The sequence below is a fragment of the Dermacentor variabilis genome, chromosome 5 (assembly GCF_050947875.1).
Source record: "Dermacentor variabilis isolate Ectoservices chromosome 5, ASM5094787v1, whole genome shotgun sequence".
Classification (NCBI taxonomy): domain Eukaryota; kingdom Metazoa; phylum Arthropoda; class Arachnida; order Ixodida; family Ixodidae; genus Dermacentor; species Dermacentor variabilis.
In genome coordinates this window covers 194,606,650-194,622,473 of record NC_134572.1, presented here as the reverse complement: position 1 = coordinate 194,622,473, position 15,824 = coordinate 194,606,650, and the positions used below count along the sequence as shown (strand labels likewise).

Here is a 15,824-nt window from a genome sequence, read left to right as displayed (position 1 = left end):
GACTGTGCTGATGAGCACAACAGTAAATGTGTATTCATTCCCTACATTCACGGAGTTTCACATAACCTGATGAAACTGGGAGGGTGTGCTGACTTCAGTTAAGTTCTTTTTGCTCCTTGGAAGCTTGCCAAACTGTGAAGGGTAGTGAATATGGACAAGAAAGAAAAACTAGCGTTCACCAAGCAACATCCCAACAGTTTTAGGAAAAGAAACAGCTAGTAGATACTATCCTTTTGTGACGTGGTGCAACATATTCTGGCAAAACAAGCAACTGCTTGAGTGAAAGATTTCCAAGAGCACGAGTACGGTTATCTCTCCATCTAGGCTTGCGCTGCAGAGATGGTGGTTGTGTGTCATCGTTTGAAAGAAAGTGGCATTTTGTCCATATCTTGCTGTCATTTGGATGTTACAGAGGGTCATTTGAGAGGTGAAGGGAGTATGTTTCAGTACTAGGCATTGTGCAATCTCACAGTAGCAACCTCCTGGATGGACTGTCGTAGCCTTCCTTATGATTGTCCCCTTTTGCTAATTTGTCTGTCTCAAGTTCATTTGTTCTAGGCTTGCAGCTACTATTCTGGGCAGTTGGAAAACAAGCTTGTAGTTAGTTGTTAGTGTACCTCGTGATGTTACCTCTACACTTGACATTCTCTAGCAGTCATTTTTCAAGTGATGCACAACCAGCTAGATGCACATATTTTGACCAAATCTTTTGTGGAATTGGGTGAACACACTGGGCTGAGTGGCTCACTGTGAACACCTGCATGTGTGAGCCACCATGCACAAAGGGTGGAGTCAGCTGTTGTGGGTTGATAAGCTGCTGTTATGTTAATTGGCCTTGATAACAGGAAACAATTGCAAAGCAGTTGAGGAAAGAAGGCAACAGTGGTAAAATCCTTACACTGGTGTTGCCATTGCCAAGCTGGCCATGCTGTTGTGGCTGGCAGGGAACATGCACTGTTTGGTTACAAGCACGGTTTTGTCAAATAAATGAACACTTCAGTTCACTTATCATTTGAGAAGCTCCCGTGCTACGGAAGTTCCTCTGGGACTCGTTAACCTGACCTATCTGAACTACTATAAGTGATTTGTATGGTTAATTATTTAGATATAGTTAGTTACATTTTGCTACTTAGTTCATTAGCTTAGTTTTTATACTTGTACAGTTAAACCTCGCTATAACGAACTTCAATATGATGAATATCACAGTATAATGAAGTACTTAACTTTTCATAACTTCTTGTCCATAGAACACCATGTATTTAGAACCTCAATATAACGAAGTATTTATATCCGATTTCAATATAACGAAATTTCGCTTCCACGGCAAAGGAGTGCCGAGTGAATAAATGGAAACTTCCATGGACACAGATGGTCAAATGATTTAATTTCAAGTGGCTGCCTGCAAACGAACCTCTCAAATCGCTCTCAGCGTGACAAGAGTGACCGCAAAAGTGGAGCCGTATCATGTTCCATATAAAGTCCTAGTGCGATAAGATCCTATCGCGCCCTGCACACTTTGTGCTTTAGGTGCCAGGGTAAGAAAGATGTCTTCGTAAGTGCCCCCTTCCCGCTTGAGCAGAGGGAAAGAAGGGGCGAGGAGCGAGCTAACCGTTACGCGATCAAACATGCGTGGGGCGGAGGAGGAAGGAGGAACAGGGAGGGTTGGTTGCCGCTGTTGCTATTTCTGGCCCATGGCTGTAAAACGCAACTGAGCGCATACTCAGCCACACAACGTGCTTACGAGGTAATCTGCTTTTTGTGAAAAGAACGGGCGTGCCAAGATGCTGTGGCATCGTGTAAGCTGTCTTCCTGCATGTTTAGTTATTGGAGGTTGCATGATTTCAAGTTTCGGTGACTTGTTGGAGCGAGAGCAGACGAAGCATTCGCTCCCCGCTGCCAGCGTCTTTCATGATAGCGTCGTCCCAGTGCTGGTGACGCTATCATCCGCAGGGGTGGAGTGCACAGGCCTTACTCGTACCACCTATGTGAAGATATCGTTCACGTGGCATGAAAACGTATCATTCCTCGCTGACTCCTAAATTAATCAAAATGAATTTTTTCTCATTCAAATTCGCTTTTTTTCGATTGCCCGATAATTCGGAAAATTCTGCGGTCCCTTTCAGTATAAGAGAAATCGATCGGCGACCGTACTTATTTGCGTAAAAGGTCGAATTTCAATATTACAAAATTTTGATATAACGAAGCAAATTGCCGATTCTATCAACTTCGTTATATCGAGATTTAACTATATTTGATTAGATAGGTTAGTTATGTGGTTTAGTTATGTTAGTCAAGTTATTACTTTATCAGTATATATAGTTAGTTTAGTTAATTAGTTCGGTTAGCTTTAAAAAAAGGTAATGGTTTATTTAAGTTAGTTACTACTATATTTAGTTAACCTGGTTAGGTTCGGTATTAGTGGGTTTAGTTAGTTAGCTTAGTTTGTTATTATAGAATTTGTTTAGGTAATCAGTAAGTTTAGCCTTTGAATTATTATCAGTGGTTGGGTTAGTTAGGTGCCCCTGCAACTTGACCCACGCACAGGCACACCACGGATGTTAGGCACTGTCGCTATCACAAAGCATGCTGTCACTACACAGAGAGAGGTGTGCCTTGCAAAATCTAAAATTCGAGCAGCTAGAAACAGCAACGTTTTTGCAAAATAGAACATGAAATAAAATGTGCACTCATTCTGTAGCCAGCTTCTCACGGTGTTCCCAAGTGTACCTTTTGAATTGTAGATTAGGCCACTGTTACAAATGAAAGTGAACCTGGAAATGGAACAACGCATTGTAGTTTCGAAGTTGTTCACGTTTAAAATTTTGAAAACTGTACAGAACCGGTGTGGTTATTTGCACATTGTGCCAACATTATTGACACGCTGATAATAGTAATTTACCCTTGCACAAATGTGGGCATAAACACAGAACGCCTGTGGCGTCTGTCAGGGGTCTGGACCAGTGCCCTTCTACTTGTGGTGGCACCGCGGTGTCCACTGCAGGCACTACATGAAGTGCTCCCATACTGTTACGCACAAGTTTCGTGACCACAAAAGAAGCGTGGAAGGACCCTGGTACTGCTAATGCTATGAGGCACAGAGAGCCGCACACATGCATGATGGCTGAGGCTTGTCACATACGTAAGCATGTGCACAAATGCGTGTGTCATCCCTATATCACTCCAACACAAGATAAGTTTAACTTTTTAAATGCTGTGTAATCGGATATTGGTTTTAGTTTTTGTTTCCTGCTTTCGTTCAGTCTGTGTTCTATATACAGCCAAACCTCGGTATATCGAACACAGATATGTCAAATTATTGCATATATCGAACACATTCGATATTGATACAAGGCAGAAACATACTTAAACAACGCGCGCAGGTTCATGCGCCCTCTCAAGAGGACAACGGCGTATTGGAGGAAAAGACAACAAAATGATGGCACGTGTTTTCGCCGACGCACTTGCATCGTAGATTGCCGTTGTCAGCGTCTACAAGAAGAGGTGAAGCGACGCTCGAGAGAGAAGGCATTCTTGATCTCCTGTTCCGAACGCGGCAGTCCTTTTATATACCCCCAGGGCACAAGTTAGCCCACAATAAATAGTTGTCTGGACTCTCTTGTTTGTTACAATTCTGGTGGAGGTGCTGGGTAATGATTTCCAGCCCAATTCGAGTTGGAGAAAGCAGCCCGGAACCACGCCATCTCAGACCCAACGAGTTCACGCCTGTCCATCAGCGCACGAGCCGTCGCCTACGTGGTGAGCCGCCTGAGTTTGCTCTTTTGCCGGAGCAAACTATAATAGCAGCAGCAGACAATCCTGAAATGACATCCCAGACAGCCTCAACGCGCATCGTCGTTGATCAGCCCCGGACGCTCGAGCCTTTTGACGGCGATACCTTCGAAGACGCCGAGGACTGGTTGTAAGGCTTCGAGCGCGTCGCTGACTACAATGGATGGGACGAAAACCGGAAGCTCCGCAATGTTTACTTCGCGTTGCAAGACTGTGCGCGAACGTGGTTTGAAAACCATGAAGCTGTCCTCCGGTCGTGGGATGACTTCTGACGGGAGCTGTTGGCCACGTATCCGAGCACAGACCGCCGGGAAAAAGCTGAAGCCGCTTTGCAAGCAAGAAGCCAATGAAACAACGAAAGCGTGGCAATGTATATCGAAGATATGTCCCGCTTATTCCGCCGGGCCGTTCTGAGCATGAGCGAGGACAACAAGCTTCGGCACCTGATGCGCAGTGTGAAGCAGGAGCTTTTTGCCGGTTTGGTTCGCAGCCCTCCACGCACCGTCGCCGAATTCCGCTCCGAGGCGACAACTATGGAAAGGACTCTTCAACAGCATGCGAGACTACAACCGCGATATGAGCATCGCTTCTATGGATACGACGTCGGTAATGTTCAGGAACAGCGTCGAGGTCTTACGAGAACTCATAAGATCTGTGGCTCGAGAAGAGCTCCAGAGGCAACAGCTGAAGAACGGCCCCCACAGCGGTCTCTTCGTTGGCAGAAGTGGTTCGCGAAGAAGTGAGCCAAGCAGTCCGCGAACAGCACCCGCCAGCACAGTCGCAAGCGTCGTCACCGGTACGGCCGACGGTATCGTACACCGAGGTACTCAGAGGATCTCCAGGACGTACTTTCATCGCGGCAACTGTGCATGTACCCGAACCTCGGTTCTTGCCGTCTCCGTTAGAGACGAGATTCCGGAAGCCTGACATATGGCACCCTCCTGATAGAATCCCACTGTGCTACCACTGCGGCGAAGCTGGTCATCTCACAGGATGTGCGAATACCGCAGAGTGGGACTTCGGGGGTTTTCCGTAAACGCTCCTTGCCCAAGAAACGGTGAACGCCCTTTCGAGATCCAGGAGTATTTGTCAATGCACCAAAGCCCGCAGACTTCACAGCAACATCAACCTCGGTGAACAGTGCCGCTGAGGTATCGATCACCGAGCCCACGTCCATCCTCAAGCTCCCCAAAGCAACGCCCCCAAAGCCCACATCGGGAAAACTAATACCGGCGACCTGTGGAGGTGAGGCCGCAGTCGACGCTAGAACAGAGCCTCCGGCACTGAACGACGCACATGAGAGCAGTTGCGAAAAAAGTGACGTTGCTTCAGATTTGTGTGTTTATAGATGGCTGCGAAATTACTGCTTTAGTAGACACAGGCGCAGACCATTCCGTTATGAGTAAAGTACCTGCCAGAAGACTGAAAAAAGTGCTGACTCCTTGGAGAGGACCGCAAATTCGAACCGCCGGAGGACACCTTATCAACTCGGTGGGCAGGTGCACTTCTAGAATCGGAATTCGTGCCTTGACATATGTCACCAGTTTCATTGTCCTGTCAGAATGTTCAAGGGATTTAATTATTGGAATGGACTTTTTGCAGGCGAACGGTGCAGTTATCAACTTGCATGAATCCTGTGTGTCATTCTCAACGAAGCACGCCATCGCGACGTTCGAGTGTGAAGAACAATTTGATGCTCTTCAGATTATAGACGACGTTACGATACCCCCCAAGATCCAGCATAGCTGTTGCCGTAAGAAGCAATGTATTCAGTGACTATGAAGGAATAGCAGACAGTAACACTGGGCTCTTACTCGAAAAAGGAATCTGTATGGCAAGGAGTCTGGTTCGGCTGCGTGACGGGTGTTCGAAGGTCTTCCTGACTAATTTTGGAAATGAAGTCCAGCATGTTGCGAAGGGAACCGTCATTGCCCGCCTTAACCATTATGAACAGATTACAAATTTGAGCCCTTCCGATGCTGCACTACTGGATTCTGACAACGTAGACTCCATACTTGCATCTGTCAACATCAAAGCAGCACTATCACCAAGCCAGAAGCAGCAAATAGAGAACCTTGTGCGAGAATTCACCTCGTGTTTCTCAACGACATCGAAAGTCCAGAGAACATCCATTGCCAAACACCGTATCATTGTCGACGAAGCTGTGAGGCCTATTTGCTAGCATCCCTACCGAGTGTCACCGAAGGAGAGAGAGAGTTCATCAGCAAACAAGTCGAAAAAATGCTTAGAGACGACGTAATTCAACCATCGACCAGCCCGTGGGCTACGCCTGTGGTGTTGGTAAAAAAAAAAGGATCAGACCTTGCGCTTCTGCGTTGATTATCAGAAGCTTAACGTCGTCACAAAGCAGGATGTCTATGCCCTTCCGAGGATCGATGACAACCTCTATAGACTACGGGATGTGAAATTCTTTTCCTCTCTCGACCTCAAAGGCGGATACTGGCAAATAGAAGTGGGCGAACGAGATCGTGAGAAGATGGCATTCGTCACACCTGACGGACTATACGAATTCAAGGTACTTCCGTTCGGCCTCTGCTCCGCACCTGCCACCTTTCAGCGGATGATTGACACTGTGCTCTCCGGGTTAAAGTGGCAGTCCTGTCTGGTTTATCTCAACGACGTCGTGATTTTTTCTACCACCTTTGCTCAGCATGTAGAACGACTAAGGACTGTGCTCAAAGCTATTAGTTCAGCAGGGCTGACGATAAAGCCACAAAAATGTCACCTCGGCTTCCATGAGCTCCTTTTCCTCGGCCATGTGATCAGCTCTGAAGGCAACCGTCCTGACCCTGAGAAGACCGCAGCAGTAGAAAAGTTTCCTAGACCAACTGATAAAAAGGCCGTTAGGCGATTCCTAGGACTTTGTGCCTACTACAGGCGTTTCATCAAAAATTTTTCAGATTGCCGAGCCGTTAACGCGATTAACGAAAGAAGATATGCCTTTCGTCTGGCAAAGTGAACAAGAAGATGCATTCAATGAGCTACAACGGCGACTTCAAGACCACCCGGTCCTTGCGCACTTTCATGAGGAAGTGGAAACAGACATCCACACAGACGCCAGCAATTTAGGACTCGATGCCATCCTCGTTCAATGGCAAAACGGAGAGGAAAGAGTGATTGCATATGCCAGCCGTACTCTTTCGAGAGCTGAAACCAACTATTCAGCCACCGAAAAAGAATGCCTCGCAGTAATGTGGGCCATAGGAAAATTCCGACCATACTTATACGGTAGACCGTTTCGAGCAATCAGCGACCATCACTCATTGTGCTGGCTTGCAAATACGACATATCGGTCGTGTACAAGTCAGGTCGCAAGCACAGTGACGCTGATTGTTTATCACGTGCGCCGGTCGAATCTGCTCCTGTGAAAGATCGACATGACTTTCCGTTTCTTGGAACCGTGACCACATCTGAGATGGCCGAACGCCAACAGTCTGACGCAGAGTTGCTCTTACTCGTCAGGCACCTCGAGGGACACCTCGTCCATGTTCCACGAGTTTTCTGCAGGGGATTGTCATCGTATGTGATGAGAAATGGCCTCCTGTACAAAAGAAATTTTGAGCACAGCACAGAGAAATTTCTACTCGTCGTTCCTTCAGCTTTGCGATCGGAAATCTTAGAAGCCTGTCACGATGACCCATCAGCAGGACACCTCGGAGTGAGCAGAACGTTCGCCCAAATTCATGCTAAGTACTACTGGCCAAAGCTATTGACTTCAGTACAGCATTATGTACGAACATGTCGGGATTCCCAAAGACTCAAAACGCCTCCATTAAAACCCGCAGGCCTCCTTCAACCAATAGAACCCCCAGGAGCCCCGTTCGAACAAGTAGGAATGGTCTTGCTCGGTCCCTTTCCGACATCGTCATCAGGGAAATGATGGATTGTAATAGCCACGGATTACCTAACCCGATATGCCGAGACATCCTCTCGAATCAGTGCAACGGCTGTTGAAGTGGCTGAATTCTTTGTCACCAACATAGTATTACGACACGGTGCCCCTGCAATTATTATCACGGACCGAGGCACTTCGTTCACAGCCGATTTAACGCAATCCATTATGAAACTGACTCATACCAGCCACAGTAAAACAACTGCCTATCACCCTCAAACAAATGGGCTAACCAAGCGATTGAACAGGACGCTGACCGATATGTTGTCAATTTACGTATACTTAGAGCACCGTGCATGGGACAAGATACTACCCTATGCAACATTCGCCTACAATACCGCATTGCAAGAGACCTCTCAAGTAATGCCATTCCAGCTTGTTTTTTGGTCGAACAGTTACTATACCCTTGCATGCAATGCTGCTTGTCAGCGACAGTACAGAACAGAACCCTGATATCAGCGACTTTGCACAGAGGGCCGAAGAAGCACGTCAGCTGGCGCGACATCGCATTCAACAAAGGTAGCACATCGACACGGACCGATACAACCTGCAGCAAAGAGAAGTGTAGTATGCCCCAGGCGACAGAGTATGGGTGTGGACTCCGGTACGGACGTGCGGCCGGTCCGAAAAGCTTTTGCGCCGTTATTTAGGCCCTTACCGAGTACTTTGCCACATCAGTCCCCTGAACTACGAAGTTACGCCAGAAGGACAAGTGAGCTCATCACGATGCTGGCGTCACACAGAAACTGTACATGTGGTCAGACTGAAGCTATATTACGACAGGCAGGGAATATTCGACCAAACATCTATTCTGTGCCATATACCGCTTTAGTATGGACAACAACTTGTGAACAGTTTAGTCTCTTTACGCATCGGGACGCTGCGTTTTGGAGAAGTGATAATGATACAAGGCAGAGACATATTTAAACAATGCGCGCAGGTTCATGCGCCCCCTTAAGAGGACAGCGGCGTATTGGCGGAAAAGATGACGAAATGATGGCACGTGTTTTCGCCACACGCACTTGCATCGTAGATCGCCGTTGTCAGCGTCAACAAGAGGTGAAGTGACGCTAGAGAGAGAAGGCATTCTTGATCTCCTGTTCCGAACGCTGCAGTCCTTTTATTCACCCCCAGGGCACAAGTTAGCCCACAATAAATAGTTGTGTCTGGACTCCCTTAATTGTTCGTTACAATATTACCTGGAAAATTTCATGCATTTTTTATTTTTTATTTCAAATGGGGTCAAACATAAGATGGCTATATCAAGCTCTGCCACCCCAGACCACATGTGTTCTGTTGACAGGCAGTGAGCTTTCCCACAACATGCTCGAAGATAGCGATGGTGCAATAGGCGTTCCCGACTGCTGCGCACATCGATCTGCCGAGGGTGCCATTTGAATGTAGTGGCGTACGCACGTGGCGGCTTGGCTAGTTTGGCAACGTCAGCTGCGCATTGCATTTACTACACTGACTCCTCCTCGGTGCCGCGCCTCGCAACAACTGGTGGTTTACAGGGTTTGCATCCGCAACGACGCGCGACAGCGCATGCTCACTGGTCTCACTCATAGATCCCATGGCATCATAATAATCATCAGCCTGGTTACGCCCACTACAGGGCAAAGGCCTCTCCCATACTTCTCTAGCTAACCTGGTCATGTGCTCATTGTGGCCATGTTGTCCCTGCAAACTTCTTAACCTCATCTACCCACCTAACCTTCTGCCGCCCCCTACTACGCTTCCCTTCCCTTGGAATCCAGTCCGTAGCCCTTGATGACCATCGGTTATGTTCCCTCCTCATTCCATGTCCTGCCCATGCCCCATTTCTTTTTCTTGATTTCAACTAAGATGTCATTAACTCGCGTTTGTTCCCTCAACCAATCTGCTCTTTTCTTATCCCGTAACGTTACACCCTTATACCCTTCTTTTCATCGCTCGTTGCGTCATCCTCAATTTATTTAGAACCCTTTTCGTAACCTCCAGGTTTCTGCCCCGTACGTGAGTATGGGTAAGACACAGCTGTTATACACTTTTCTCTTGAGGGATAATGGCAACCTGCTGTTAATGATCTGAGAATGCCCGCCAAACGCACCCCAGCCCATTCTTATTCTTCTGATTATTTGTCTCATGATCCGGATCCGCGGTCACTATTTGCCCTAAGCAGATGTATTCCCTTACCACTTCCAGTGCCTCGCTACCTATCGTAAACTGCTGTTATCTTCCGAGACTGTCAAACATTACTTGAGTTTTGTGCAGATTAATGTTTAGACCCACCCTTCTGCTTTGCCTGTCCAGGTCAGTGAGCATGCAATGCAATTAGTCTCCTGAGATACTAAGCAAGGCAATATCGTCAGCGAATCGCAAGTTACTAAGGTATTCTCCATTAACTCTTATCCCCAATTCTTCCTAATCCAGGTCTCTGAATACCTCCTGTAAACACGCTGTGAATAGCATTGGGGAGATCATATCTCCCTGCCTGATGCCTTTCTTTATTGGGATTTTGTTGCTTTCTTTGTGGAGGGCTATGGTGGCTGTGGAGCCACTATAGATATCTTTCAGTATTTTTACATACAGCTCGTCTACACCCTGATTCCGTAATGCCTCCATGACTGCTGAGGTTTTGTCTGAATCAAATGCTTTCTCCTAATCAATGAAAGGTATATATATGGGTTGGTCATCTTCCGCATATTGTCTATCACCTCATGTATGTGAGTACATGAGTACCCCCATGGCAGACGCCACTTAATACTTTGTTATTGACAGTGTTTGAAAATTCTTCGATTGACGGACGTGGAGATCGCAGGAGAAGTAGCAGCCAAACGAAGTTGCTGCCAAGGTTGATCCTGCAAGCGCTGATGTTGCCCTGCTCCCGACTACAATTAAGGCTGTAGCAGCCGCTTGGGCCCTTCTTCGCCACTGCTGCGGTGCAATAGAGGGCATCAGCCTATCGCTTGTGGATCGTTTAGACTATGTTGAATACTCCGTGTTTAAAAACGCGGCTGCCAATAAGAAGCAGGCTACACTGCTGCTGTACTTGCAGCCAAATAAATAAATACGTTGCGTGGAGCTTCATGTGAGTATTCACTGCGCCACGATTGGGGCGCGATTGAGGATCGTTGTTCGGAGTGCGCGTTTGGTTGCGCCGCATGCGATTGGCCTAGGTTGCGCCAACTTCACATGGCTGACGAAGTCGGCGCGGCCTACGCTAATTGCATGCGGCGCAATCGACCATGCGCTCACGGCTGATGAAGTACGCGTGGTGCAACCGATCGTGGGCTATAAACGAACCCCAATCACGCCCTTGCTTCATTGATTGATTTGCATAAGTTTGTGACGCATTTTTTACCTGATTTTATGTATCAAATTCTGGCCATATCAGACTATTTTGCGATCACTGCATGGTTCAATGTATCGAGGTTCGACTGTATTGGCCACCTGCTTTCATTAAAACTTTAGTTGATGGATGGCTCTTGCTCTTCCCTTTTGTCTTTGTGTAGTTGTTGCACTGACAGATCACGTAAAATAAATGCCGGTGCTCTCTGTGGTTGATGGCGCTATCTGCTTTCTGTGTCCTCTCTGTAATTTAGTTTACTGGCAGACATGCTTACAAATTAATAACAATGATGTTTGTTTTCATTGACCAGTATACTGTTTGACACACATGCAAGTATGAATGCACCACGCTCTACTTCTGTTAGTGTTTGAGAAAGTAACTCAAGTCTTTCTTTCAGGCACGAGAAGAACTTGAGGATGCCAAGCAGATGTACGAGGTGATCAACAATGAACTGCACGAGGAACTGCCTGCACTCTACGAAAAGTGAGCAGCATATCGCCCAATATGCGTCCAGACATTTGCCGAGAGGGTCACCAGTTGAGGCGGGGCAAGATTCGGCAACGAAACTGTGCCCATTCTCTTTTATACGTAGTGTACTTGTTTTTTTGGTATGGAATGGTACCGCTGTGGGAGCCAGGCATTGTTGGTGGCTGCTGCCTGTTCTGCCAGTTATGATTGCATGCTCTTGATTGACTTTAAAAAAGCTGTGACCGAGTAGGTTACCAAAAACATGCACAGAAAACAAAATGCTACAAACCACGGACCTTGCAAACCAGTTACATTCGAACCTATAACAAAACATATTATAGTGAAATAATGGCTGTAATAAAGTAAATGAAATTCCTCTTCAAATTTCTATGTACACTCTAACCTTGTCATCACGAAATGGGATATAACGAAAATAATGGATCTAACGAAGTAAATGAATTCCCCTTGAAGTCCCCATAGAGATCAATGTATTTAAAACCTCACTTCAATGAAAATAATTTTTCTTGCCCATGGATATAGCAAACTAGATTAACCTCCCAAACCAAAAACCCTTTTACTTCTAGTTTTGCATATTGCGTTGTTATTTGGTACTTGTTTCTCTACTAGTTATGCTGTTTTTTTGTCCCCCTTACTTGGTGCCCCTCAGGGCCCTGTCAGGCATTTTGAATAAAAATAAAATTTTAAAAAAATGTGACAGTTGCGTGCTGAGTACGGCGTTTTCTGTGGAATTTGCTTAGTTTTATTTGTTTTTGTTTTGTCCATTTTTCTTTTTATTTATTTACTTATTTATTTATTTCATTTCAGTATTTTTCTATATTTTTTTTTTCACCGGCACCGGTTTCTGCTGCTCCTTCTATTATCTCTTTCAGAGACATGATAGCCCACGACCACCAGCGAACCAGATAATAGAGGGGTGCTGTACACGCTGTTGACACGCTGGCTGATAGCCGGCTGTGTCACCGGCCTTGTGCACAGCACTCCTTTATTCTCAATTCTAAACCCTTGCCGTTAACCCACCTTCGCTCGTTGCCGCACACACCTGCCTTACCCCCTCTCCCCTTTAGAAGAACCCTACCCTATATATACTGTGCCGAGGAAAGCATATGTCGCCTTGGAAAAGACAAGTCCACTTGCCAATTCGTTGGCTCCCGCTTTCACCTTGTTCTCGTTTTTCTCAGTCTTGAATTTCCATCTCCCGCCTTCCCCCATTTTCCCTGGATGTCACGTTTAGTAGTTCTTTATGGATATAACCAACTAGATTTGTCTCCAAAACAAAGAAAATACCTGTCTTTTGCGTGCCGAGTGTATTGCTCTCCATGTGGTTCAGCACTCATTCACCGTGGCAGCTCAAAACTCCCGTGTTTGTGCATTGAATACGTTGTCGAGCAGCATGGTTCATTCTCGCTGAACCACGTTGTGCAAATTAGGCGCAGCAAGGCATGGCCTCCAAGATTGCAGCAATACGATCTCGGAGGCCACACCTTGCTGTGCGCAACCTGCGCGACGCACCGCAATGAGAAAAATGCGATGGTGAGCTGGTGCTATGCGAGGCAGTGTTGTCAGCCTCTCTCTCGGCTGGTGACTTCAACTGGGGTACATCATAGTGAAAGCCATTGCAGCATCCCAACTCGTTGGCATGTCATCCTACTCAACATTAACGGCTGGAGTCTGCCCTTTTTTGTGTGCCACCTCTGCCTGCACCCAGATGTCGTTTCCATGCCAACAAGTAGCATTCAGACCCCATCTTCACTAGCAAGGGCCTCTTAAAGTTGGAAATTTTAGCCTAGTCAACATGAGTCCGCTGTTTGCATGTTGACCTCACTCACATTTTCTATTCAGTGTAAACAGCTCGTTGATACACTGTTCAATTGACTTGACATCATAGGGTGTCATCTTAGCGCATGGCTTCACGGACTCAAGGCACATATTGATCACATTTGATTGTTGGACTTGCCGCAATTTAAAGTTGCGCCTGCTTCAACTCTCCTCGACTCGCTCCGACTTGGTTATAGTGAGTTTGCTGACCTGTAGTGCAGAGAATACAGCAGGTTCTATAAGAAATCTCCAAATCTCTTAGAGAGCTCTATTTATGCAGCCATGGCCGTGTCCAAGCGACTTGCTCTTGTCACAGTGTCACCATGCTGTACTTCTTTTCATAGATACCAGGCACCGTTATGAAGTCTGGATTTTCTTGCATTTGCAAACAAAATGTAGTGCGTCACATATGGTAGAAAGATACTCGAACCTCGTTGTAACAAAGCTGAAGGGGGAGCCGAAATTACTTTGTTACATCCATCACTTTGTTATATCCAGTATTGTCATTTACTGCCATATATACCTGATGGGGTACACAATTGTAAACTTGGCATTGCGGCCCGCGGTACCGCTACCCGGACATTCATGCTATGAAATTGCTGTACAACAAAAGAATTTTTGGCATGTGCAACATGTGACTCGTTGTGACAGCCTTTAGATAGCTGCTTTCTGTTCCATTGCGATGCTCTTTCGCGTCCGTTTTCCACTTGGCTCGTCACAGTCGAGCAGCACATGGCAAGCAACACAATGCTCCACTGTACGATCGAGGAGGCACGCGAACTTCGCTGTGCCGGCTTGGCTCGGTCAGCTCGTGAATTCAGAGATTGCACCAATGCCAATGCGATCTCGGAGGTCACACCCAGCTGCCTGCCCATGTGGCACGCCGCAGTGAGAGGGAGAAGTGAAAGCTTGGCCGGGCGTGACCCCTGAGAGTGCACCAGTGAGATCTTCAAGGCCTGGCGCAGCTGCGGCTGCCTGCACGGCACACCGTAGAGAAAGAGAATCGCATGCACTAATTACTTAGCGCCGCCACGCGTAACCCCGGAGATTTCATCGGGGAGATCTTGGAGGGCATGCCCAGCTGTGCCTGCCTGCGTGGCGCACAGTAGAAGTGAATGCACTAATCTTGCACACCGCCGCGTGTGTCTCGCATTGCTGCACTTCTCGTGCAGCCAGGCACGCACAAGAGAGAGAGAGCTCAGTGGAGAAGTGCGATACTGAGCTCCTGCATGTGCGTAGGTGTGCAGCTACGCACGGCAGTACAGTGGCTAGAATTCTAGCCAGATGAGAGAGACCAATGTTGCTCAACAATGTATTTGAAGTGGGAACGCGGGAGTTTTCAACTGCCATGGCGAACAAGTGCCCAATACCTCAGAAAGCTATGTACTCGACGCGTAGCAGTCAGGTGTTTTTGGTTTTCGAAACATATCTGGTGCGTTATGTCCATTGGCCGGACAATTTATTTATTTACCCTCAGGGCCTTTGGGGCGTTACAGGGGGGGTGGGTACATGGTTGGACAAGAACAGAATTTCAAGTTGCAGATGAAATCAAGAAGAAACAAAGAAAAACAAAGCACACACATACAGAAACCACATAGTGCAGGTTCTTTTTAAAGCCCTGCACAATGTTTTGAATACGTGGATCTTTATAGAGATGTCAAGGGTAATTTCATTTACTTCATTATATCCATTATTTCTTTATACAGTCGCCGACCGATAAATCGGACTCCGATAATCCGGACATGCTCGGTAGTTCAGACAGCTTCGCGGTCCCATCAGTGGTCCCATAGACTTAATGTGTAATGACCACTGATATTTCGGACAGCCGCCAGCTCTACATTCGATTATCCGGACTCCGTCCATGGTGGCTGTAGCCTACGCCAACTCTGCACTCATAAACAAAATTACACCATTGGGTTGTATCTTTCCACACAACAATAATCGTAATCTGTCTTGTCCGCATTTCCTTTCTTTAATGCTGTGAGCCTGGTACTTGCAAGTCATAAAGGGCATGTGCATTATAAGCAGGACAGAGCACTCTCGACAGTAAAGTAGTGGGCATGGCTTTTTCAAAAAAGTAAAAGCAAACAAGACAGATTAGGACTATTGTTGTGCAGCAAGATATTACCCAAGGGGTGTACATTTAAGAGTGGGCCCCATTATCTCCTCTGGTAACCTCGACAAGACAAAGTATGGCATCAGAGATGCATGACATCAAGTATGGCCTCAAGGATTACACACTAGATGGTAATCCCTGAGGCTTTGTCTTGGTCACAGCACTGTGCCTGAGAGGTATTGCAGCAAATGCCAATCTTGGAGGCTTTGCCTGAATCATAGGTCCCATCAATATTGTGATCATCACATCCTGTTCCGGCATGTGACACCCGTGTGCTTAGATTTAGGTGCACGTTAAAGAACCCCAGGTGGTCAAAATTTCCGGAGTCCTCCACTACGGCGTGCCTCATAATCAGAAAGTGGTTTTGGCAC

General features: G+C 46.8%; 1 protein-coding gene across 3 annotated transcripts in view; it reads left to right on the top strand.

Annotated features, from left to right (window-relative positions):
• The window catches only part of Amph (amphiphysin), a 252,698-nt gene that overhangs the window by 96,258 nt on the left and 140,616 nt on the right, over nucleotides 1-15,824 (top strand). For all 3 annotated transcript variants that reach the window (XM_075693890.1, XM_075693889.1, XM_075693888.1), the window contains one exon: nucleotides 11,431-11,516. In XM_075693890.1, coding sequence (XP_075550005.1) covers nucleotides 11,431-11,516 — 86 coding nt within the window. The remainder of the gene's footprint in view (nucleotides 1-11,430; nucleotides 11,517-15,824) is intronic.